The sequence below is a fragment of the Pseudophryne corroboree genome, chromosome 1 (genome assembly GCF_028390025.1).
Source record: "Pseudophryne corroboree isolate aPseCor3 chromosome 1, aPseCor3.hap2, whole genome shotgun sequence".
NCBI lineage: Eukaryota > Metazoa > Chordata > Amphibia > Anura > Myobatrachidae > Pseudophryne > Pseudophryne corroboree.
In genome coordinates this window covers 901,602,128-901,629,510 of record NC_086444.1, presented here as the reverse complement: position 1 = coordinate 901,629,510, position 27,383 = coordinate 901,602,128, and the positions used below count along the sequence as shown (strand labels likewise).

The window sequence follows — 27,383 nt, the reverse complement described above, 5'->3', positions numbered from 1 at the left end:
TATAGATCAGAACTTCCCATGCTTTAGAATAAGTGGACCGTTACATAGGGTCATTTCAGCCAAGTGCTTATGGCTAATGATAATTGTTTTCTTGTGTAGCCTTTATGTCTCTATCTGTCTGCTGTTTTCCAAAGTCTGCTTGCTACGGATCTAACAGCTGCAAGAAAATGGGACTGCAGAAGGGATCTGGGCATTTTACCTCTTGTCAAGTGGACTTTCACCCATGAATGTGTTATGTAACCCTGTGAAGGGTTTCAGTTTTCATACTTCAGATCACTCTGTATGCCATATGGGAAAGAAACCCAACACGATTCTCCATCTCTTGTAGATAGAAGTAGTCAGAAATAATGTATCTGGTAGTTAACACAGCTACAGTAAGTGTGCTATTTGTAGCTCAGCTAACTGAGTATCTTTCCAGCAAACTGGTCTAATTCATATTTACATCAACATTTCTCGATGATATGCAGTTATCTTATGACAAACGTGCATTTCTCCCTTCAGTGTGAGACCATTTTATATTACTCTATGGAGTGTAAAGAATGTATTGTTTTTGGGACTTGTTGAAACTACAGATGTAGCCATTGTGGCTTGCTGCGTGGCACGCCAGGCTACGACTCTTCACAGCCGGTGATCTCTCCATTTGTCCTAGTCACGTGCACACTAGTTACGCCAGCTGTGCCATGATGTGTACGCATCACGCAAGCTGAGCATGGCTGTGTCTATAAGTCACACTAATGATTTGCCACTTAATGATTATTTTTAGTAAATGGGTAGGAGTTTTCACACACAATGGGAGTTATTCAGATGTGGTTGGAAGTGTACTGTGCATTGCAAAGTACCGATTATTGGTACTATGTGCATGTGCAGGACCCGTTTTGTGTGTACGCGGATAGGTCCTGCGACATAGCACACAGTCCGGCATCAGACTGTCAGTGACTGACAGTCTGATGCTGTTTGAGGGAGGGGGCAGCAAAACTATTTCTCCAAACAGAAGCGCGTCGCCGCCCTTTAGGGGGAGGGAAGAGGCCAGGGATCTCCGTGGTTGCTGCAGATTGTTGCAACCTCGTCATATTTGCACCCACACCCCGTTCGCAGGCTAAGATGAACGCAGGTACATCTGTATATACCGAACCCATGACAACAAGAATAGAAAATGTTACTAATTATTATCAGGGGCATATTAAGAGAGGAGGGGGCCTGTGTACAGTTTCCGTCCAGGCCCTCTTCTCTCTAGTCAGCAGCACTTAGCACTGGTATACTCTGGCACTGTGCCAGAGTCTACTGAGCATGCACAGGTCTCCGGGTAAATGGTGTGGCACTATTTTCCCAGAATTTTTCCCACTGCGCATGTACAAAACACAGGCAAAATGTCCTCTGCACCATTTTCCCTGTGTTTTGTGCAGCGCTGCTCAATGCCAACGTGGAACTCCGGAGAGGAAAGTATTGAAAAAATGATTGAAGGGCGTGGACCCCCCTTCACCCATTATAGATATGCCACTGATTGTCATACTGACTGGCAAAGTCAGTAAACTAAATCGAGTCAGCAGAACTGACAGTGAATAAACCGTAAACTGACATTGCCTAGATAGTATATACAGGATCTAGAGGATGTACTGTAGGCGCAGGTGCTCAAGGAGGTCTAGAGCAGTGGAGGGCTCCTTGTCCATTAATTAAGGTGAGTCTAGCCATAATGTAGAGGCTATATAGTTTATTATGGAACTTGACGCCTGTTCATTAGACAGCTATGTTATATATTTAAATAATAAACAAGGAATTATCCAATAAATATAACTGTCAAAAAAATATATCTAATTGAATAAAAAATAACTTACGGCAATGAAACTGTGGGAATTAAGCAGTTTTGTACAGATAGTGCTTCTTTGAGCTAATGGGGGAGATGTACTGAGCCTTGAAAACTGATAAATGTCACGGTAATAAAGTGCCAGCCATTCTGCTCTTAACTGTCATGGCACAGACTGGGTTTGCAAAATGACAGCTAGAAGCTGGTTGGCTGGTACTTTATCACCATGAAATGTATCACTTTTCAAGTCTTAGAACATCTGGCCCTATAAGTTTATAATATTACTTTTTTATTCAATTAAAAAAAATATGTTCTTATCGAATCCTATTTAATAGGACTCAGCATATTGAACTGTGATTAATGTAATGAGATTTCTTTAATTTTTGTGGCTACCGAGACAATTTTCCCTTTTACCATCTTTGCAGACACACTCAGAGGAGAGACCATTCCAATGTGAGGAATGCAAGGCATTGTTCCGCACTCCTTTCTCATTACAGAGGCACCTGCTAATACACAACAGTAAGTGCTAATTTGGGGGCAAAAGGACACCATTCATTTACATGTGTATATATCCTGTTCCTTTAACCTGCTAACAACTGCTTTGCCTGAATTACCCAATATTCCGGTGAACAGTAAAAAGATTAATTACAGAGAATAATACAGAATAACAATGTAGTGTAAAACAAAGGCTTAAACTAAAGACATGGTTAACTGGAGAATTGCAGTTGGACCTTTTCCGCCTTATTTCTTTCAGAGTTTGTATTTCCATTAGCTAGGACAGACACATATAACTTTATTAATCAGCATCTGATAGCTTTACGTCAAAACCACGGCTCTTTTCTACTGTGCACTGTCACTTTTTGACCTGTGCATTCACCAGTTTTGTAAAAATATTTTGGATCTTCTGTATACTTGGATGTGATCCTGTTTTTCTCCCAGTAAAATACACATGTCTGTACTGGGCATGCTTACAATAAATGCACATGCACATGCATACAGTATGTTCTTGTATTCTTTTCTGTGTTGATTTATGTTTCCCATCTGCAAGATTTCTCTTGTGCTGCTTCCAATCACGTCCAACCAGACTCTCCCAAAGAGACTCTCTAAAAATGTATCTATTAGAGCTTGCCTTCCATCCTGTCGATTACCCAGACTAGTGCACCCTCAAAGTGGTCAGATGCTTCACTCACTCCTCTTGTTGCAGTTGTGCTGTCTTACAATTAGAATGTATGCTTTCTCATGAGCATGATTCCTGCCTATACTTTGATTTCATGTCTGACTTGTTTTGATCTCCTTGTATTTCTCTGTTTTCTGTGTGTTATCTCCTTCCCTATTTTAATAATAAATATAATCAATGAAGTAACTAAAGACCCCTGGACCTTGGTACAAAATCTGGAGTAAAATACATTGTACATGCAATGGAGGAAGAACATTTGCCATTTGTAGTGATCATGAGTTCCAGACATACAGTAGGTATACAGGTTGAGTATCCCTTATCCAAAATGCTTGGGACCAGAGGTATTTTGGATATGGAATTTTTCCGTATTTTGGAATAATTGTATACCATAATGAGATATTATGGTGATGGGACCTAAATCTAAGCAAAGAATGCATTTATGTTACATATACACCTTATACACACAACCTGAAGGCAATTTTAGCCAATATTTATTATAACTTTGTGCATTAAACAAAGTGTGTCTGCATTCACACAATTCATTTATGTTTCATATACACCTTATACACACAGCCTGAAGGTCATTTAATACAATATTTTTAATAACTTTGTGTATTAAACAAAGTTTGTGTACATTGAGCCATCAGAAAACAAAGGTTTCACTATCTCACTCTCAGTCAAAAAAGTCCGTATTTCGGAATATTCCGTATTTCGGAATATTTGGATATGGTATACTCAACCTGTATTACTTTTGCTGCCAGACTTACCTCTTTCCAGTTGTACTGTGGAAGTTACAGTATGGAGGGTGTTTTAAAATAATGGAGAACTTTGTAAAAACATGATTGTGCAACCCAATTTGAAAAGTCCCTTTACTTGTGGTACAGTCGGCTCTTTACTACAATGTGTAAATAGATCACATTGGTCTTATTAAATTATGTTTCTTTATCCACAGCAACAGTGGCTAGTAGTCTTTCTCCTTGTAATAGTGAAAAAGATAGATTTGTCCACTGCTATGACTCCTTTTGCTGTGCCACTCGTAACAATGGAAAAGGATATTGAGCTATTTGTATTTAACGTGTACTGAATAATAAATGAATACAAATCAAATAAAGTGTGAATTAAGTAATGTGAATAGACAGTCCCAGCTTGTTATGATGGGTTGGGTAGGAAATGACGGCTGTAGGTCAGGAGACTGATAGCAGAATCCCAACAAGGGGTGTTAAGAAGGCTAACCCTCCGCCTACCCTAACCATCAATTTTAGGTCCCTAACCCTCCCCACCCTAATCCTAACCGCCACGGGTGGCTCCTAAACCTAATCCCCCATCTGCACCCTAAACCTGACCGTCTCATGCCTCCACCCCCCACAGCCTAACCCTAATCCCCCCTCTCCGCACCCTAAACCTAACACCGCACCCTAACTCTTAAGTCCCCCAGTGTTTGCCTAAACCTAATCCCCGGCGTAGTACTTACCCAGGCCACTGCAATGACGGTTGGGATTCCGGTGTTGGTGTCCTGGCCCCTGTTGGGATTCCAGCATTGGCATTCTGTCTTGTGTCGGGATTCCGGCGCCGGTATCTCATGCACCGGGATCCCCACTGTCAGGATGGTAACCGCATCCCGGTATGGTGTACTGTAGCAACGCAAAAACAGCTTCAAAAAAGAATCAACTGATTCCAAACCAAACGTTGCTGTTTGCACAGTAAACACATTGGTTTATTGCATTGAGTACTGTTTTTTTCCTAGATAGATAGATAGATAGATAGATAGATAGATAGACTGTATGTGTATGTGTGTGTGTGTGTGTGTGTGTGTGTGTGTGTGTGTGTGTGTGTGTGTGTATGTCCAGAAATAGTATGCAAATGATTGAAGTCCCTGATATAGAGACTTTAGTAGTCCTGAAGACTTGGGCTTTTATTTGTTCAGATATTATTTTAAATATGTAACTTGAAATCCATAATTAACAATGTGCTCTGTTTTAAGAAAGTGTATGAACTATTGGCATTTTAAATAGATACCTAATCATAATAGCACAGGAAGACATTTTATTTATATCCTGGTGGGATCAATGAGAATCCTTGATGAATAGCTCTGTACGCATCCTATATGGTCTAGGCAAACCACACATTTATTATATTGGCTCCACTGATGATGAAGGGAAAGAAGATGTCTTCCATCTCCAACACAAACCAAATCCTCCATAGTACACATCAGAAGCAGGGAACAGACATGTTTTTCCAATTGGACATTAGCATCCATCTGGCCTCCATTAAGGTACATGTGGTTACTTTTCCTGAGTCCTTCTGTTCCATAGATCTTAAAACATATCTTCATCTGTTCATTTTTTTCCAAAACAAATCAAGTATTATATTATTAATATCTATACATAACCCACATTATTTATATACCTTCTGAAGACTTCCAGGTGCTAATACAGAATTTGGTGAGATAACAGAAATCCAGCACTTTATGAGAGATAGTACTTGAAGGGAGATAATGATGAATGATGAATGCATTGATGGAGAATAAGTGAGAGAGACAAATGATGAATGTGACGAGGGGCGTGAGTGATGTGACAAATGATGAAGAGAATATTCCCGACAACAGAATTGGGATAAAGGGAAAGGGCTAAGTTAGTTAGAGGACTGAATAGTGTTGGGCCACTGTTTGTTTCTCTAACGTCCTAGTGGATGCTGGGGACTCCGTAAGGACCATGGGGAATAGACGGGCTCCGCAGGAGACAGGGCACTCTAAGAAAGAATTAGGACTACTGGTGTGCACTGGCTCCTCCCTCTATGTCCCTCCTCCAGACCTCAGTTAGAATCTGTGCCCGGTCAGAGCTGGGTGCACTTTAGTGAGCTCTCCTGAGCTTGCTAATAAGAAAGTATTTTATTAGGATTTATTTTATTTTTTTCAGAGAGATCTGCTGGCAACAGACTCTCTGCTACGTGGGACTGAGGGGAGAGAAGCAAACCTACTAACTGCGGATAGGTCGTGCTTCTTAGGCTACTGAACACCATTAGCTCCAGAGGGATCGAACACAGGAACTCACCCTTGGTCGTCCGATCCCGGAGCCGCGCCGCCGTCCCCCTCGCAGAGCCAGAAGACAGAAGCCGGCGAGAGAAGCAAGAAGACTTCAAAATCGGCGGCAGAAGACTCCTGTCTTCATATGAGGTAGCGCACAGCACTGCAGCTGTGCGCTATTGCTCCCACATTAAACCCGCACACTCCGGTCACTGTAGGGCGCAGGGGGGGGGGGCGCCCTGGGCAGCAATTGAGTACCTCCTTGCATAATAGAGCATATATACAGCTGGGCACTGTATATATGCATGAGCCCCCGCCATTATTTTACACAAAATCGCGGGACAGAAGCCCGCCGCTGAGGGGGCGGGGCTTCTTCCTCAGCACTCACCAGCGCCATTTTCTCTCCACAGCTCCGCTGAGAAGAAGCTCCCCAGGCTCTCCCCTGCAGAACCACGGTAGAAAGAGGGTAAAAAGAGAGGGGGGCACATAAATTTAGCGCAAAATCACTAATACAGCAGCTACTGGGTAAACACTAAGTTACTGTGTAATTCCTGGGTTATATAGCGCTGGGGTGTGTGCTGGCATACTCTCTCTCTGTCTCTGTAAAAAGGCCTTGTGGGGGTTCTGTCCTCAAATAGAGCATCCCCTGTGTGTGTGGTGTGTCGGTACGATTGTGTCGACATGTTTGACGAGAAAGGCTATGTGGAAGCAGAGCAGGTGCAGATGAATGTGGGGTCGCCGCCGACGGCGCCGACACCTGATTGGATGGATATGTGGAAGGTGTTAAATGATAATGTAAACTCCTTGCATAAAAGGTTGGATAAAGCTGAAGCCTTGGGACAGTCAGGGTCTCAACCCATGCCTGATCCTACAGCGCAGAGGCCGTCAGGGTCTCAGAAGCGCCCACTATCCCAGATTGTTGACACAGATATCGACACGGATTCTGACTCCAGTGTCGATGGCGATGATGCAAAGTTGCAGCCTAAAATGGCTAAAGCCATCCGCTACATGATTATAGCAATGAAGGATGTATTGCACATTTCAGAGGTAAACCCGGTCTCTCACAAGAGGGTTTATATGTTTGGGGAAAAAAGGCAAGAAGTGACTTTTCCCCCTTCACATGAGTTAAATGAGTTATGTGAAAAAGCTTGGGATTCTCCTGATAGGAAAGTGCAGATTTCCAAACGGTTACTTATGGCGTATCCTTTCCCGCCAACGGACAGGTTACGCTGGGAATCCTCCCCTAGGGTAGACAAAGCTTTAACACGCTTATCTAAGAAGGTGGCCCTGCCGTCACACGATACGGCCTCCCTAAAAGATCCTGCGGATAGGAAGCAGGAAGGTATCCTGAAGTCCGTTTATACACATTCAGGTACCCTACTGAGGCCGGCAATTGCGTCGGCCTGGATGTGTAGTGCTGTAGCAGCATGGACAGATACTCTGTCTGAGGAACTTGATACCTTGGACAAGGATACTATATTACTGACCCTGTCCTATATATGAGGGATGCCCAGAGAGACATTTGCCTACTGGGCTCTAGAATAAATGCAATGTCAATTTCTGCCAGAAGGGTCCTGTGGACTCTGCAATGGACAGGTGATGCCGACTCAAAAAAGCACATGGAGGTTTTACCTTATAAGGGTGAGGAATTGTTTGGGGACGGTCTCTCGGACCTAGTTTCCACAGCTACGGCTGGGAAGTCAAATTTTTTGCCATATATTCCCTCACAACCTAAGAAAGCACCGTATTACCAAATGCAGTCCTTTCGATCGCACAGAGGCATGAAAGTCCGAGGTGCGTCTTTTCTTGCCAGAGGCAGGGGTAGAGGAAAAAAGCTGCACAATACAGCTAGTTCACAGGAACAGAAGTCCTCCCCGGCTTCCACAAAATCCACCGCATGACGCTGGGGCTCCACAGGTGGAGCCAGGAGCGGTGGGGGCGCGTCTCCGAAATTTCAGCCACCAGTGGGTTCGCTCACAGGTGGATCCCTGGGCTATACAGATTGTGTCTCAGGGATACAAGCTGGAATTCGAAGTGATGCCCCCTCACCGTTACCTCAAATCGGCCCTGCCAGCTTCCCCCATAGAAAGGGAAGTAGTGTTAGCGGCAATTCACAAATTATATCTCCAGCAGGTGGTGGTACAGGTTCCCCTCCCTCAACAGGGAAGGGGTTACTATTCCACAATGTTTGTGGTTCCGAAACCGGACGGTTCGGTCAGACCCATATTGAATTTAAAATCCCTGAACATTTACCGGAAAAGGTTCAAGTTCAAGATGGAATCGCTTACCTGCATGTCCCCATTTATCCACCTCATCAGGAGTACCTCAGATTTGTGGTACAGGACTGTCATTACCAATTCCAGACGTTGCCGTTTGGTCTGTCCACGGCACCAATAATATTTACCAAGGTAATGGCAGAAATGATGATGCTCCTGTGAAAGCAAGGAGTCACAATTATCCCATACTTGGACGATCTCCTCATAAAGGCGAGGTCCAGAGAGCAGTTGCTGATCAGCGTAGCACACTCTCGGGAGGTGTTACAACAGCACGGCTGGATTCTGAATATTCCAAAGTCGCAGCTGATTCCTATGACGAGACTGCCCTTCCTGGGCATGATTCTGGACACAGACCAGAAGAAGGTGTTTCTCCCGGAGGAGAAGGCCCAGGAGCTCGTGACTCTGGTCAGAGACCTCTTAAAACCAAAACAGGTGTCGGTGCATCAATGCATGCGAGTCCTGGGAAAGATGGTGGCGTCATACGAAGCCATTCCCTTCGGCAGGTTCCATGCGAGGAACTTTCAGTGGGATCTGTTGGACAAGTGGTCCGGATCGCATCTTCAGATGCATCGGCTGATCACCCTATCCCCCAGGGCCAGGGTGTCTCTTCTGTGGTGGCTGCAGAGTGCTCACCTTCTCGAGGGCCGCAGGTTCGGCATACAGGACTGGGTCCTGGTGACCACGGATGCAAGCCTCCGAGGGTGGGGGGCAGTCACTCAGGGAAGAAACTTCCAAGGGCTGTGGTCAAGTCAGGAGGCTTGTCTGCACATCAATATCCTGGAACTAAGGGCCATATACAACGCCCTGAGTCAAGCGGAGCCTCTGCTTCGCAACCAACCGGTGCTGATTCAATCAGACAACATCACCGCAGTGGCTCATGTAAACCGCCAGGGCGGCACAAGAAGCAGGGTGGCGATGGCAGAAGCCACCAGGATTCTTCGTTGGGCGGAGAATCACGTGCAAGCACTGTCAGTAGTGTTCATTCCGGGAGTGGACAACTGGGAAGCAGACTTCCTCAGCAGGCACAACCTCCACCCGGGAGAGTGGGGACTTCATCAAGAAGTCTTCACACAGATTACAAATTGATGGGAACTGCCACAGGTGGACATGATGGCATCCCGCCTCAACAAAAAGCTACAAAAGTGTTGCGCCAGGTCAAGAGACCCTCAGGCGATAGCTGTGGACGCACTAGTAACACTGTGGGTGTTCCAGTCGGTCTATGTGTTTTCTCCTCTTCCTCTCATACCCAAGGTGCTGAGAGTCGTAAGAAAAAGAGGAGTGAGAACAATACTCATTGTTCCGGATTGGCCAAGAAGGACTTGGTACCCGGAACTGCAAGAAATGCTCACAGAGGACCCATGGCCTCTGCCTCTCAGACAGGATCTGTTGCAACAGGGGCCCTGTATGTTCCAAGACTTACCACGGCTGCGTTTGACGGCATGGCGGTTGAACGCCGGATCCTAGCAGAAAAAGGCATTCCGGATGAAGTTATTCCTACGCTGATAAAGGCTAGGAAGGACGTGACAGCAAAACATTATCACCGTATATGGCGAAAATATGTTGCTTGGTGTGAGGCCAGGAAGGCCTTTACAGAGGAATTCCAGCTGGGCCGGTTCCTTCACTTCCTACAGTCGGTAGTGACTATGGGCTTAAAATTAGGGTCCATAAAGGTCCAGATTTCGGCCCTATCCATTTTCTTTCAAAAGGAACTGGCTTCTCTTCCTGAGGTTCAGACGTTTGTAAAGGGAGTGCTGCATATTCAGCCTCCTTTTGTGCCACCAGTGGCACCTTGGGATCTTAACGTGGTGTTGAGTTTCCTGAAATCTCACTGGTTTGAGCCACTTAAGACCGTGGAGTTAAAGTATCTCACGTGGAAAGTGGTCATGCTATTGGCCTTAGCTTCGGCTAGGCGTGTCTCAGAATTGGCGGCTTTGTCATGTTAAAGCCCCTATCTGGTTTTCCATATGGACAGGGCAGAGTTACGGACTCGTCCGCAATTTCTGCCAAAGGTGGTGTCCTCTTTTCATTTGAACCAAACTATTGTGGTGCCTGCGGCTACTCGTGACTTGGAGGATTCCAAGTTACTAGATGTAGTCAGGGCTTTGAAGATTTATGTAGCCAGAACGGCTGGAGTCAGGAAAACTGACTCGCTGTTTATCCTGTATGCATCCAACAAGCTGGGTGCTCCTGCTTCAAAGCAAACTATTGCTCGCTGGATCTGTAACACGATTCAGCAGGCTCATTCTGCGGCTGGATTGCCGCATCCAAAATCTGTAAAAGCCCATTCCACAAGGAAGGTGGGCTCTTCTTGGGCGGCTGCCCGAGGGGTCTCGGCATTACAGCTTTGCCGAGCAGCTACTTGGTCGGGTTCAAACACGTTTGCAAAATTCTACAAGTTTGATACCCTGGCTGAGGAGGACCTTGTGTTTGCTCATTCGGTGCTGCAGAGTCATCCGCACTCTCCCGCCCGTTTGGGAGCTTTGGTATAATCCCCATGGTCCTTACGGAGTCCCCAGCATCCACTAGGACGTTAGAGAAAATAAGATATTACTTACCGGTAAATCTATTTCTCGTAGTCCGTAGTGGATGCTGGGTGCCCGTCCCAAGTGCGGACTTCTTCTGCAATACTTGTATATAGTTATTGCTTAACTAAGTGTTATGTTATGTTTGCGTCAGGTTGTCTGATGCTCTGTTGTTGTTCATACTGTTAACTGGGTATAGTTATCACAATTTATACGGTGTGATTGGTGTGGCTGGTATGAGTCTTACCCTGGATTCCAAAATCCTTTCCTTATAATGTCTGCTCTTCCGGGCACAGTTTCCTTAACTGAGGTCTGGAGGAGGGACATAGAGGGAGGAGCCAGTGCACACCAGTAGTACTAATTCTTTCTTAGAGTGCCCTGTCTCCTGCGGAGCCCGTCTATTCCCCATGGTCCTTACGGAGTCCCCAGCATCCACTACGGACTACGAGAAATAGATTTACCGGTAAGTAAAATCTTTTTTTTTTTGTTTATCATTTTTTTAATAAGGACACATTTTCAGTTACCCCATAAACAGTAGTAGGTTAGATGACTTATGTTATATTATGGGTTTATGTTATGTACCTTCTAAAGACTGAATACAACTAATCTTATGCAAATGTTATTTAAAAAATAAAACTATGGTAAAGAGCTTACAGGAACTCCCCTATCTTTCTTTCTAACATAGGGTCTAATTCAGACCTGATCGCTCCTCTGCAATTTTGCAGATGGCTACGATCAGATAGATGTTGCCCATAGAGAGTTAAAAGCTGCCCTGTGCAAGTGTGCAAATGCATGCCTACGCAATGCGAAAACTTTGCCAGACAGCGGACATCTGCAAATCCATTCGCATCTCACTCACCATCGAGTGGTTTTTCCATTCTATACAGTCTGTGCGTAGCCCAGGACTTACTCCTGCAGTGCGATACAAATAGGCTGGTCGGGGCCGGAGCTGATGTCACACACCTGCCCTGAAAATGCTTGGGAACGTCTGCGTTTTTCTTGACACTCCCAGTAAACGGCCAGTTACCTCCCCTAAACGCCCGCTTCCTGTCAATCAGCCTGCATTCGCCAAGCGCTCAAAAAGTACGCAGGATTTTTTTGCAGTTTGGCCTCGCGCCTGCGCATTACGATCCGTATGCATGAGTAGTCATTCGATAATCGGCCGCAGTGTGATTTTGCACAACAGCGATCAGGTCTGAATTAGGCCCATAGTACGTTGTACTAATAACAATAATAATTAATGAAATGGTCAGTCTGTGCAAGGAGCATGTGTATGTTCATTACCAAATTTATGTTTAAACTTGGATAAAATCTATAAAAAATATAAAGGAAATGGGTTTTTTGTTTACTTTTTGGTAGTTGATTAGTGTTTATTATTGTGCTGCTATGAGCAAGTGGTGTTTTATATATGTTTATGTGCAGTTTACCTATTATAAAGATGTATCCATATTTATTAGTAAAGATACATATATAAACTTGTATTGGACAGACCATACAAAGGAAGTAAGGCAAGTTGGTGAATTAATTTTATGCATTATAAAATGCAGATTAGTACAGAGATAGGACATTAGCAGATGTATTATGCCATCAGTAGTAATAATATGCTGCATAGGCCGCTATATACCACTATTAAAGCCCAGTTATATGACAGCTGCAACATTGTTATGCTACCATTATTGCCCTACAATATGCTAGCAATATTAGTCTTACAGTATGTCACTAATAATTGTGGGATATGCCACTAGTAATGTCTAGGATTATAACTGCTTTACTATATAAAATGCTTGGAACAATTACCCTTTCCTCGCCACATGGCACTGTATCCTCCACTGTTGCTGCCTCTCTCCCTTTCCATTTTGTTTGCAAGTGTGTAACTGCTTTTTTTTGGTTACACATTGACAGCCAGTTAGAAGCTGATATTGCCCACCAGGTATACTGCAAGTCAATGCAGAAGCTGGTTGACCGAGTATCAGCTTATCACCTTGAAGGGAGGTAACAAGCGGTTGCTATATGGACTATGGACTTTATTTACGTAATATCACTGCTTTACATATAGAACTCCAAGCAGTTAGATTTGTTATGTACTCAGCGCCGGTTCTACACCGTGTGGCGCCCAGCGTGAAAGTCTCCACTGCCCCCCCCCCCCCGCGGCAAAACAGTGTGCGCCAAAGGCGTGCTGCAAAGAGGGGGCGGGGCTTCATAGGGGAGGGGCATGGCCACAGTTATGCCCCCAGTAGTTGAGCCCCCAGATTTGCCTCAAGCAGTTGTGCCCCCCAGTTGATATGCCCCAGTAGCTGTGCCCCCTATAGCTATGCCCCCAGTAGATTTGCCCCAGTAGTTGTGCCCCTGTCGCTGTACCCCCTGTTGCTGTGCCCCCTGTTGCTGTGCCCCCAGTAGTTGTGCCCCCTGTTGCTGTGCCCCCAGTAGTTGTGCCCCCTGTTGCTGTGCCCCCAGTAGTTGTGCCCCCTGTTGCTGTGCCCCTTAGTAGCCTTACAAACACCCCAAAAAGAAAACAACAATACCTATCACTGCTCCGCTCCTGCTTCCCGACCGCTGCTGCTGCTCTCTCTGGACCCCCGCGGCTCCTCTCTATGGGAGATACGTCATGACGTCTCTCCCATAGCAGCGCCGCAGAGACACTAGAGGTCAGTAATGACCTCTAGCGTCTGACAGGTGCGCCGGCTGCAGCAGACACCCACACAGCCCAATGCGTCTGCTGCAGCCGGGGAGCGGGGTGCGGGTAGGCGGCGGGCGCCTGCGGGGTGACTGCGGCCTCGCCCCCAGGTCGCAGAGCCCCGGGCGCAGGCACTGCTTGCCTGCACCAAGAACTGCTCCTGTATGTACTGGAGCAGTTTGTATATCTGCCTAACAAGTATTTCCTCCTAATGCTACAGTACAAGAAAACGGTGTACAGAATGTGTATAGCATTTTTATCACCTTAACTTTTTTGTTTCATATTATTCCCAAGGTGAACGTACATTTAAGTGTGATCACTGTGATGCTACTTTTAAAAGGAAAGACACATTAAATGTTCACATTCAAGTGGTGCATGATGGCCATAAGAAGTACAAATGTGACCTGTGTGACAAAGCCTTTGTGACTCCCTCAGTGCTAAAAAGCCATAAAAAAGTAAGTATTCCTCATTCTTCTCTTTCCCACACACAATACTAAGATTATGACATGGCTTTTTGTTGTTGGAGTATAACTGAGTTTTCAGAATAACCCATAAACTGGTAATGATACTTTTTATATTGCCAGATTACAATTATTTTGGCACGCATGGTCATATTATCACTTAGGGGTGTAATTATCATAGGTAGCAGAGACCTACATACAGTACGCCTAAATGGGTGTTTTCACTAGAGCTACTGCAGGACATCTCCCTATTTAAGTCCGGCATCTAGCAAAAGCTATCACCAGGTAACATCAATTGCTGACTGTTATAGCTCTTCCATCTCAGGATGGCAATAGCAGGGGGCGGAAGAGGAAACAGTTATATTTGTGGAAATAAAGCATTTTTTGCTTTAAAGGGATATTAAAAGTGATTTTTTTTTTCAAAAGGTTATTTCTTTTTTTTTTTTTCATTGTTTTTTGTTTTTTTAAATTCTATATTGCTACTGGAAGGCCAAATTTGTGCATCCAGTGAGTTATGTGCACACGTGTGTGATTTGGCAGTTCTGGCTCACGCTTGCAGTGACCAGGCTGTTGAAGAGGTAAATCACCACTGGTGAGGAAGCATGTTCTTGCAGTGTGCATTTACCCAAGTTCCTGCTCTACCACCTGTATGTTCTAAAGATGACTAACCTTTCCCTGCTGTCAAATCTCATAGTATTAATATCATACAAGTCAAGAAAAGTTTTTATCAGTTTATTTCTTTAGGTAACCTTTTTTTCCCTTTTATTTTATTTGTTTATTTATGTTTTACCCTTAGATCAATTTCTGTGTTTGAAATTTATAATGATACAGCTAAATGTAAATCAGACTAATCTGACCTTAATCAAGATTAATGTAATGTTTATATCATCCGTGTCAGGCAATGAAAAAGTTTGTAGCTTTTCAAAGTTTTTTTCAAATTGTATCTCTTTAACTTTAACAAACGTGTGTAATGTGCACCATGTGGGCAACAGCTGAATGAAAGAGGAAGTAATATGTTTTTTATGTTACAATAACAAAGCCCGGAATCTTCAGAGAAGAGCTGAGTACATTGCCAAACCTTAAGTTTACTATTAATTGTAAAAACTTGCTGCAACTAAGACCAGATATTGAGCTAATTAGTTTGCATTGTCAGTCTGACTAAATTCGATTAAGTACATTGACCATTTCATTTCCAGTACATCAAATATTCATTTTCCAATATTTCTCCTATTACACCTATTACCAGAATGCGCCTTTTTAATACAAAGATGCTGCCAAATGTCATCCCTTCATCCACTCCCTAATCATCTCCCATCTTGACCACTGCAACCTCCTCCTGCAGTATGTGTCTTTCTACTCACCCAGAAATCCCCACTACAATCAAATTTCAATGCTACTGTAAAACTGATCTATTGCCACTCCACACCTGCTCTTTGCAAATACCAACACTCCCTCCCAGTGTCCCCCAAGATTTTAATTAAAATAATTTTCTTTAAACAACACAACATTAATTCAGAGTCTCATCTCAAACTATGCCCTCTTATATTTTCCTCTAACCTGTATCTCACCTCACCTCTGGTAACCAGCTCTCAGTTCCTTTGAAAGGGCTCCTTCCATGACGCTACCCACTTATGGGATTTATTTAATCAGTGTTAGGTTCTAAAACCCAGTGCTTCCAATCACGATTGTTTCCCAAAAATAAAAGAATAATGCTTTAACTAGTCATGTTAACACAATAGGAAATGTTGATTTAAAACCCAACCCTAAGTAAATAAACCGGTGGACTCTAAAGGTGGGTACACACTAACCGATATATCTGCAGATCAATTGATCTGCAGATATATCTATGGACGGATCGAGCAGTGTGTTCAGCATACACACTGCTTGATCCGTCGGGGACTGACGTCATGAACTGGGCGGGCGTGTACACACGCCCGCCCAGTTCACCTGTCAATCACCGCCGGCCGCCGCAGCATGTGTACGGGCGGTCAGCCGACCGCCCCGTACACACACAGCGACGCGCCAATATATCGGTAGATATATTGGCCGTAGGCTGTGCTGCGCGGCCGACGCGATACGTCTGTGAACGACGGAGTTCACAGACGTATCGGCCGTACACACTGGCCGACGGTCCCGCGATATATCGGCCGTTCAGGAGAACGGCCGATATATCGACCAGTGTGTACGGGCCTTAACACTCTGAAAAATGTTTAACACGCTCTGAAAGTTCTAAAGTTCTTCTTTTGAAAAATCCAGTCCTGACCATTAACATACAGGTCCCAAAATGTGAGGAGTTATAAGTATAGCTACAGTGAGCATTAGCACTGACAGTATTAACTTTTACCCATTTTCTACCTAAATCCCAGGTCCGATCCAGGTTTTTTTTTTAACATGGTTCCAACTCAGGTCAGAACCCAGTCACAATGCAGCTTCGACCCAGGGTATTCCCGGGTTGGGCCCCTTTACACTTCCCCTGTATGCAGTCTTTCTTTTCTGCTGGTGCTTGGAGATGACATTATCTCCAAGCAATGGTAAGCCGGCTTTCCATAGGCTTGACCCGGGTCACTCATTTACATTGCAACCATACCTGGGTCCTTCCCAGGTCCGACCCTGGTAGCTACCTGGTTCAGGTTCCTAGGTAACTGGACCTGAGTTATTTTATTTTGAAGCTGAGCCACGACCCGGGTTGACCCTGCAGTAACCCAGGTTATTGCGGCAGTTGATAAGGGGTATTATACCCCTTTCAGACATGCTCTAAATTCCTGGGATTTTACACATGAACGCACATCAACCCGGGAATTTGGTATGTCTGAAAGGCACCGACCCGGGAATGTGATCCAGGTCGCCAACCCTGCAATTGACCTGGGATTTTACCGGGTCTTTCTTCCCGGGTTAGCTTCCCGGGTTAAGTCTGAAAGGCGCGACCTGGGAATTTGCTCTCTGGCTGCATGAAAAATGTTTTCATTGGTCAGAAAGGGCCACCTGATGCCTGCTGATGACCTCATCAGCGGCAGACGGAGGGGAACAGACGCCACAGCAGCATGGGAGGAAGCAGAGAGCTTTGCAGTGAATTGTGGGGAGCAGAAGGTACACAAATGCCTGTCAGCCATGAATCCAGCAATGCATTATGGGCATCACACCCAGACCATTCATAGCCTGCCCTCCCCTTTGCATGACCTCATTATTGTGTGCCTGCAAACCGTCCCCTTAAAATGATGACACTGCCTTCAAAACTGGAAAATCCAGCTGAGAGCGGCCAACCAGGGAATTTCCCGGGTCTATGGTGTAGTGTGAAAGGGGGTCTGAAGAAAAACCCGGGTTTTTGCTGGAGAGAAAATCCCGGGACTTGAGCAGGGTAATTCTTGGGGCATAAGTCTGAAAGGGGTATTAGAGAGGGGTTGAACAGTGATGAGAGCAGAAAACGTTCTTTTCCAGATCAGAAAATCACAGTTAATTGATTTTCATGTCTATCTATATTAAAATGATGATTCTGTCCACATAGAGTCTAAAGGATCTTGGAATTTTATTTTCAGCCTAAAGGCCAGTACTCACGGCCCGATTTGGGAGAGATGTGTGCTGAGCGAACCGCTCGGCACACATCTCTCCCCCCGCTCAGCACAGCATAATGTGTGCTGAGCGTGCGGGGGGAGACGGGGGGCCGCTCATTTCACCCAGCGGGTGAAATGAGCGACCTGCTAGATTGGCCTGCATGCAGGCCAATCTAGCACCAGCGATAGCGATGCGCGGGGCTGCGCATCGCTATCGCTGTGAGGGGTACACACGGAGTGATCACTGCTTAAAATCTAAGCACACTGCAAACACAATTAGCATGGTTTTCCAAACAGAAGCATTAAACATAGAACATAGCCCTGGAGTGCGAAGTTACTTTTGTGGTCAGTTAAGTTCATTCATTGCCCAAAAGGCGTGATTATATGAAAAAAGTGTGATCTACCTGCCCATCAAATAGAAACCACTCTGATTGGCTATTCATGCACTGGTCCTTTTCCATTCATTGGTTTGGCTTCGCAAGGGACAAGTTAATGTTGCTTGTTAAAGATTTTATTTTTCCTTACAAATTACTTAACAGAGAAAAAAAAGAAATTGCGCAGTGTCTGGTATATATATGGAACTGAATGCTCCCGCAGGCTCTGCTCTGACTGCCAGGAAATGCTAATGCTTCTAATTCCACAATCTGCAGCATATTCTGGCAAGCACTGCCAGTCATTGTCATGTCAGTGTTTAAGGTTGTATGAGTGGCAGCATGCATAACCAATTAATGGCTAAACTGGCATCAAGTTGATGATGATGGTGACTGTAGTAGGTCACCCCTGGCTGTAATAATGATGTGTATGACGCAGTTGCACCCTGTATTGCAGCTCTTTTTCATATAGTAATTTATTTAATTTTCTTTATGATAAAAGATGATGTCATAGTCAAGATTAATAAGGGTAAAAATATCAGCTCTTATTTTTTTATCCATTTAAAAAACATAGGACATATTCCAGCAAATAGAAAGGAAATTGCAATACCCAAACAGATTCATGTATCAGGTGCACTTTACCAGTGTTACTGGAGGCCATATTTATCAAAATAAATGTTCCTACTTCAGCCTAATCCCTCTAGACTTAATTCAAGGATTTAATAAACATGGGCATACAGGAAGGCTGACAAAGTGGTGAAACTAAGATTCTTGGGGCGATATTCAATTGTTTATCGCTCCCAATATCCCTTCTAAAGTGACGGGAGATTGGGGGTGTGATATTCAATTGTTCTTATTTATCGCTATTGTCACGCCCAGAGAGGTCGGGTTTAGCCACTTAAGCACTAACCCGGTCCAAAGTAATGGACGTGACGTGAAAAGTCCTGTTTGAGCGCTCAAATCGGTCACTTATCGCTCATTTGTCAGCGCCAGCGGCTATGCACACCCGAATGGAGCAACAATTTAATTTCTCCATTGGGCGCCACCTAGTGGCACCAGTACGCAAAACAATTGAATTCCCCCTTTAGGTTCAATTTCCAAATTTTCTGGGGGGTTTTCTGCTCATTACTGTTCATTATTTGTCCAATTATTTTCTTTATTGTACATTATTTGTCCTCCTCTTTTCTTTACTGTACAGGACTACAATTTTCTCTGCTTAATTTGAGCATTTTGAAAGTAGGATTATTTTTTTTTAGACTCACACTGGGGAAAAAGAAAAGATTTGCCCTTATTGTGGTCAGAAGTTTGCAAGCAATGGAACACTCAGAGTTCATATAAGGAGCCATACAGGTATGGACCTTTAGGTAATAAATTATATGTACTGTAACAATGATTCCCATGATGTGATATGGCATACAACAGTGTAATACATAATGCTATGTGGTAGGAACATAAATCACAATCATACCTTTCGTTTATATTGAAGGTACTGTGTAGTTGGCTCTAGGTGCACTACAATCAGCATCATGGCATGTTTGTGGAGTTTGGTTATAAGTCAGATTCTTGGCATTTGAGTATAAGATTGGTATTCACCGCACAAAAAGAATTGATCTGTGCAATTAATCTACACTGAAAAATCTGACATTTCCATGGACAAAACATTAAAACCTTGGACTCTCCTACTATTTATCTTTCTCTAACGTCCTAAGTGGATGCTGGGGACTCCGTAAGGACCATGGGGAATAGCGGCTCCGCAGGAGACTGGGCACATCTAAAGAAAGCTTTAGGACTATCTGGTGTGCACTGGCTCCTCCCCCTATGACCCTCCTCCAAGCCTCAGTTAGATCTCTGTGCCCGAACGAGAAGGGTGCACACTAGGGGCTCTCCTGAGCTTTTTAGTGAAAGTTTTAGTTTAGGTTTTTTATTTTCAGTGAGACCTGCTGGCAACAGGCTCACTGCATCGAGGGACTAAGGGGAGAAGAAGCGAACTCACCTGCGTGCAGAGTGGATTGGGCTTCTTAGGCTACTGGACATTAGCTCCAGAGGGACGATCACAGGCCCAGCTTGGATGGGTCCCAGAGCCGCGCCGCCGGCCCCCTTACAGAGCCAGAAGGCAGAAGAGGTCCGGAAAATCGGCGGCAGAAGACGTCCTGTCTTCAACAAGGTAGCGCACAGCACTGCAGCTGTGCGCCATTGCTCTCAGCACACTTCACACTCCGGTCACTGAGGGTGCAGGGCGCTGGGGGGGGGGCGCCCTGAGACGCAATAAAAACACCTTGGATGGCAAAAAAATGCATCACATATAGCTCCTGGGCTATATGGATGCATTTAACCCCTGCCAGAATACATAGAAAAACGGGAGATAAGGCCGCCGATAAGGGGGCGGAGCCTATCTCCTCAGCACACTGGCGCCATTTTCCCTCACAGCTCCGTTGGAGGGAAGCTCCCTGGCTCTCCCCTGCAGTCACTACACTACAGAAAGGGTTAAAAAAGAGAGGGGGGCACTAATTAGGCGCAGTATTAACTATACAGCAGCTATAAGGGGAAAAACACTTATATAAGGTTATCCCTGTATATATATAGTGCTCTGGTGTGTGCTGGCAAACTCTCCCTCTGTCTCCCCAAAGGGCTAGTGGGGTCCTGTCCTCTATCAGAGCATTCCCTGTGTGTGTGCTGTATGTCGGTACTTTTGTGTCGACATGTATGAGGAGAAAAATGATGTGGAGACGGAGCAGATTGCCTGTAATAGTGATGTCACCCCCTAGGGGGTCGACACCTGAGTGGATGAACTGTTGGAAGAAGTTACGTGACAGTGTCAGCTCTGTATAAAAGACAGTGGTTGACATGAGACAGCCGGCTACTCAGCTTGTGCCTGTCCAGACGTCTCATAGGCCGTCAGGGGCTCTAAAGCGCCTGTTACCTCAGATGGCAGATATAGACGCCGACACGGATACTGACTCCAGTGTCGACGGTGAAGAGACAAATGTGACTTCCAGTAGGGCCACACGTTACATGATTGAGGCAATGAAAAATGTTTTACACATTTCTGATAATACGAGTACCACCAAAAAGGGGTATTATGTTCGGTGAGGAAAAACTACCTGTAGTTTTCCTGAATCTGAGAAATTAAATGAGGTGTGTGATGATGCGTGGGTTTCCCCCGATAACAACTGATAATTTCTAAAATGTTATTGGCATTATATCCTTTCCCGCCAGAGGTTAGGGTGCGTTGGGAAACACCCCCTAGGGTGGATAAAGCGCTCACACGCTTGTAAGGGCTCTACCCTCTCCTGAGATGGCCGCCCTTAAGGATCCTGCTGATAGAAAGCAGGAGGGTATCCTAAAATGTATTTACACACATACTGGTGTTATACTGCGACCAGCAATCGCCTCAGCCTGGATGTGCAGTGCTGGGTTGGCGTGGTCGGATTCCCTGACTGAAAATATTGATACCCTAGATAGGGACAGTATATTTTTGCCTATAGAGCATTTAAAAGATGCATTTCTATATATGCGTGATGCACAGCGGAATATTTGCCGACTGGCATCAAGTCTAAGTGCGTTGTCCATTTCTACCAGTAGAGGGTTATGGACACGTCAGTGGTCAGGTGATGCGTATTCAAAACGGCATTTGGAAGTATTGCCTTATTAAGGGGAGGAGTTATTTGGGGTCGGTCTTTCAGACCTGGTGGCCACGGCAACAGCTGGGAAATCCACGTTTGTACCCCAGGTCGCCTCTCAACATGAGAAGACGCCGTATTATCAGGCGCAGTCTTTTCGTGGACAAGCGGGCAAAAGGTTCCTCATTTCTGCCCCGTGACAGAGGGAGAGGAAAAAGGCTGCAGAAATCAGCCAGTTCCCAGGAACAGAAACCCTCTCCCGCCTCTGCCAAGCCCTCAGTATACGCTGGGGCTTTACAAGCAGAATCAGGCACGGTGGGGGGCCCGTCTCAATGAATTTCAGCGCGCAGTGGGCTCACTCGCAAGTAGACCCCTGGATCCTTCAGGTGATATCTCAGGGGTACAAATTAGAATTCGAGACGTCTCCCCCTCGCCGTTTCCTAAAGTCGGCTTTACCGATGTCTCCTTCTGACAGGGAGACAGTTTTGGAAGCCATTCACAAGCTGTATTCCCAGCAGGTGATAATCAAGATACCCCTCCTGCAACAGGGAACGGGGTATTATTCCACACTGTTGTGGTACCGAAGCCGGACGGCTCGGTGAGACCGATTCTAAATCTAAAATCTTTGAACACTTACATACAGAGGTTCAAATTCAAGATTGAGTCACTCAGAGCAGTGAACCTGGAAGAAGGGGACTACATGATATCTCGGGACATCAAGGATGCTTACCTTCATGTCAAAATTTACCCTTCCCAACAAGGGTACCTCAGGTTTATGGTACAGAACTGTCACTATCCGTTCAGACGCTGCCGTATGGATGGTCCACGGCACCCCGGGTCTTTACCAAGGTAATGGCCGAAATGATGATATTCCTTCGAAGGAAGGGAATTTTAGTTATCCCTTACTTGGACAATTCCCTGATAAGGGTAAGATCCAGGGAACAGTTGGAGGTCGGTGTAGCACTATCTCAGGTAGTGTTGCGGCAGCACGATTGGATTCTCAATATTCCAAAATCGCAGCTGGCTCCGACGACTTGTCTTCTGTTCCTAGGGATGATCCTGGACACAGTCCAGAAAAAGGTGTTTCTCCCGGAGGAGAAAGCCAGGGAGTTATCCGAGCTAGTCAGGAACCTCCTAAAACCGAGCCAAGTCTCAGTGCATCAATGCACAAGAGTTCTGGGTAAAATGGTGGCTTCCTACGAAGCAATCCCATTCGGCAGATTCCACGCAAGAACTTTCCAGTGGGACCTGCTGGACAAATGATCCGGGTCGCATCTTCAGATGCATCAGCGGATAACCCTGTCACCAAGGACAAGGGTGTCCCTCCTGTGGTGGTTGCAGAGTGCTCATCTTCTAGAGGGCCGCAGATTCGGCATTCAGGACTGGGTCCTGGTGACCACGGATGCCAGCCTGCGAGGCTGGGGAGCAGTCACACAGGGAAGGAATATCCAGGGCTTATGGTCAAGCCTGGAGACATCACTTCACATAAATATCCTGAAGCTAAGGGACATTTACAATGCTCTAAGCTTAGCAAGACCTCTGCTTCAAGGTCAGCCGGTGTTGATCCAGTCGGACAACATCACGGCAGTCACCCACGTAAATAGACAGGGTGGCACAAGAAGCAGGAGGGCAATGGCAGAAGCTGCAAGGATTCTTCGCTGGGCGGAAAATCATGTGATAGCACTGTCGGCAGTATTCATTCCGGGAGTGGACAACTGGGAAGTAGACTTCCTCAGCACGACCTCCACCCGGGAGAGTGGGGACTTCACCCAGAAGTCTTCCACACGATTATAAACCGTTGGGAAAAACTCGACAGGTATTGCGCCAGGTCCAGGGACCCTCAGGCAATAGCTGTAGACGCTCTGGTAACACCGTGGGTGTACCAGTCAGGGTATGTGTTCCCTCCTCTGCCTCTCATACCCAAGGTACTGAGATTGATAAGATGGAGAGGAGTAAGCACTATATTCGTGGCTCCGGATTGGCCAAGAAGGACTTGGTAACCGGAACTTCAAGAGATGCTCACGGAGGATCCGTGGCCTCTACCTCTAAGAAGGGACCTGCTCCAGCAAGGACCCTGTCTGTTCCAAGACTTACCGCGGCTGCGTTTGACGGCATGGCGGTTGAACGCCGGATCCTGAAGGAAAAAAGGCATTCCGGATGAAGTCATCCCTATCCTGATCAAAGCCAGGAAGGATGTAACCGCAAAAACATTATCACCGCAATTGGCGAAAATATGTTGCGTGGTGCGAGGCCAGTAAGGCCCGACGGAGGAAATTCAACTGGGTCGATTCCTACATTTCCTGCAAACAGGAGTGTCTATGGGCCTGAAATTGGGGTCCATTAAGGTTCAAATTTCGGCCCTGTCAATTTTCTTCCAAAAAGAACTAGCTTCAGTCCCTGAAGTTCAGACGTTTGTAAAAGGGGTACTGCATATACAGCCTCCTTTTGTGCCTCCAGTGGCACTTTGGGATCTCAATGTAGTTTTGGGTTCCAAAAGTCACATTGGTTTGAACCACTTAAATCTGTGGAGTTAAAATATCTCACATGGAAAGTGGTCATGCTGTTGGCCCTGGCCTGGGCCAGGCGCGTGTCAGAATTGGCGGCTTTATCCTGAAAAAGCCCTTATCTGATTTTCCATTCGGACAGGGCGGAATTGAGGACTCGTCCTCAGTTTCTCCCTAAGGTGGTTTCAGCGTTTCACCTGAACCAACCTATTTGTGGTGCCTGCGGCTACTAGGGACTTGGAGGACTCCAAGTTGCTAGACGTTGTCAGGGCCCTGAAAATATATGTTTCCAGGACGGCTGGAGTCAGGAAATCTGACTCGCTGTTTATCCTGTATGCACCCAACAAGCTGGGTGCTCCTGCTTCTAAGCAGACTATTGCTCGTTGGATTTGTAGTACAATTCAGCTTGCACATTCTGTGGCAGGCCTGCCACAGCCAAAAATCTGTAAATTCCCCACTCCACAAGGAAGGTGGGCTCATCTTGGGCGGCTGCCCGAGGGGTCTCGGCTTTACAACTTTGCCGAGCAGCTACTTGGTCAGGAGCAAATACGTTTGTAAAATTCTACAAAATTGATATCCTGGCTGAGGAGGACCTGGAGTTCTCTCATTTGGTGCTGCAGAGTCATCCGCACTCTCCCGCCCGTTTGGGAGCTTTGGTATAATCCCCATGGTCCTTACGGAGTCCCCAGCATCCACTTAGGACGTTAGAGAAAATAAGAATTTACTTACCGATAATTCTATTTCTCATAGTCCGTAGTGGATGCTGGGCGCCCATCCCAAGTGCGGATTGTCTGCAATACTGGTACATAGTTATTGTTACCAAAAAAAAAAATTGGGTTATTGCTGTAGTGAGCCATCTTTTCTAGAGGCTCCTCTGTTATCATGCTGTTAACTGGGTTCAGATCACAAGTTGTACGGTGTGATTGGTGTGGCTGGTATGAGTCTTACCCGGGATTCAAAATCCTTCCTTATTGTGTACGCTCGTCCGGGCACAGTATCCTAACTGAGGCTTGGAGGAGGGTCATAGGGGGAGGAGCCAGTGCACACCAGATAGTCCTAAAGCTTTCTTTAGATGTGCCCAGTCTCCTGCGGAGCCGCTATTCCCCATGGTCCTTACGGAGTCCCCAGCATCCACTACGGACTATGAGAAATAGAATTATCGGTAAGTAAATTCTTATTATTACACGGTCAAGTCACATTATTATGACCACCTCGTACATTTGAAGTCGGTAGCGCGTAGCCCATGAAGTACGTCATGTGTCATGTGTTGGCTTGTTGTGTATATAAGGTGTGCGTTAGGCTGTCTGCACACATATTACTTGTTGCTGTCATGGGTAAAAGGGGCGATTTATCGGAGTTGCAAAAAAGGGATGATTATCAGCTTTTGGGACAAAGATGGCAGTATTTCTTAAACGGCGCAGTTTGTGTACTGTTCGCGTGCTGTGGTGGTGAAGGTGTATCGTGACTGGACAAATGGCTCTATTACGAATGACCACGTGGAAACTGCGGAGCACCACATGACATTGATGTGAGAGGTGATCGTCGGCTACGAAGGTGCGTGAGGGCCGACCGACACACTACAGTGGAGCAGCTCACCGCCAAAACAAAACTTTGGGGCTAATGAACATGTGTCTAAAATGCTGTCCATGCTTCACACGGCGTTTACTCTGGCTATTAGCTGGTGGTCATAATAATGTAACTCAACCATGTATATATTAATACATTTGTACGTTGTTGTAGCTCATGAATTGTAAGCAAGGGATACTGAAAAAAGTAGTGTGAGAAACTGTATATGAAAAACATGTCTTACATTTAATAGCTAGACAAGCTATAGAATTATTTAGATTGCATCATATATATATTTGAAATGTCTTGCTGGAAGTTACATGCAGTTTCTGACTGAATGTGTTTTATTACATAAGAAGGAGACTAATTTAGTTTACCACAATATTTGTAATGTAAACTTGTGCTGTTTATAGCAGAGAAAGTGTTCCGGATCTATTTGGTTGTCACTTTTGACACTTGATGTATTTTGCCAGCATATGTTTCTTTCTATCCAAAGTTTCTTTATTGAGGTCCCTCACATAACAATTTGTTGTTAAGATCACTGGACAGCCAAATTATGGAGATCATTCAAGTGAGTACTCAGCCTGTGTTGGTTGTGTCCAGTTTGTCTGCTCATGATCAGCCTCACGTATTGTCAGCAACCCTTTCATCTCTTCTCTCTGAAAATATGCAATCAGTCCATGTTGTACTTACACCACTCTTTTATTATGATAGTGTTTCTGATTCATACCAGATCTAACAATGTAACACTTTACTCCGGACTTGCTGATGTTTGTTAACTGACCCATAGAGATTGGGCAGTGAGGGAGGCAAGTTGCGGTGCCATTGCCAACATTTCCATGCCATCCACTACAATTCGCTACCCTGGCACCTAATGGGTTTGACCCTTGGGGGTAGATATAGTAAAAGTAATAAAGTGGAGAGAGAGAACCTATCAATCAGCTCCTGTCATTTTTAAAACACAGGGCGGGATGTACCAAAGGATCGCTGTACATTCCGCCACTTACCGCATTTATACTAATTGCTCATTCCGACCTGATCGCACGCTAAGATTTTTCGATGCGCTGTAATCAGGTCAGAACAGCGCAGGCGCGTCGTACGGGTACAAAGCGGATCGTTGCTCAGCGATGGATAATACGAAGAATCCATTCGCACAGCTGTTCGCAAGGATATTGTTAGCTAGAAGGCGTTTGTGGGTGTCAACTGACTGTTTTCTGGGAGTGGTTGGAAAAATGCAGGCGTGTCCAAGCATTTGCAGGGCGGGTGTCTGACGTCAATTCCGGACAAGAATAGGCTGAAGTGAACGCAACGGCTGAGTAAGTTCTGAGCTTCTCACAAACTGCACAAAACTTTTTTGTACCGCTCAGCTGCACATGCGATCACACACTTGCAAAGCAAACATACACTCCCCTATAGGCGGCGACTATCTACTTGCAGCGCTACAAAAAAATAGCTAGCGAGCAATCAACTCGGAATGACCCCCCCTATATCTAAACATATCTGATTAGTATCACAAAGAACAGCCCTCCCAATAAGAGATGTCCTTTGCAATGTGCTGCAGCTGCTGGACTTCCAGGTCTATGAACCGGGAGGCCATCTGCTCATGTGCAAACCAGCCTCACCCGCGGGGGATACAGAACCCTCTCCACATCGCATTGTGGAAGACGTCTCATAAGCTTCTACAGGGTAACGATAGCAAAAGCTGGTGTCACCCTGCGCATCGGAGACCCGGCGGACACAGATAAGTATACACAAAATGCGGTAAAAACCCTGAAAACTTGGTTTTTACCACATTTTCACTTTAGTACATCCTACCCACAGCTTTTAACATCTTTCTCCAC

General features: G+C 45.5%; 1 protein-coding gene across 1 annotated transcript in view; it reads left to right on the top strand.

Annotated features, from left to right (window-relative positions):
• PRDM5 (PR/SET domain 5) overlaps positions 1-27,383 on the top strand; it is a 528,834-nt gene that overhangs the window by 353,142 nt on the left and 148,309 nt on the right. Inside the window, exons 11-13 of the mRNA XM_063920243.1 lie at positions 2,227-2,320; positions 13,767-13,927; positions 19,109-19,202. Of these exons, the coding sequence (XP_063776313.1) occupies positions 2,227-2,320; positions 13,767-13,927; positions 19,109-19,202 (349 nt within the window). The remainder of the gene's footprint in view (positions 1-2,226; positions 2,321-13,766; positions 13,928-19,108; positions 19,203-27,383) is intronic.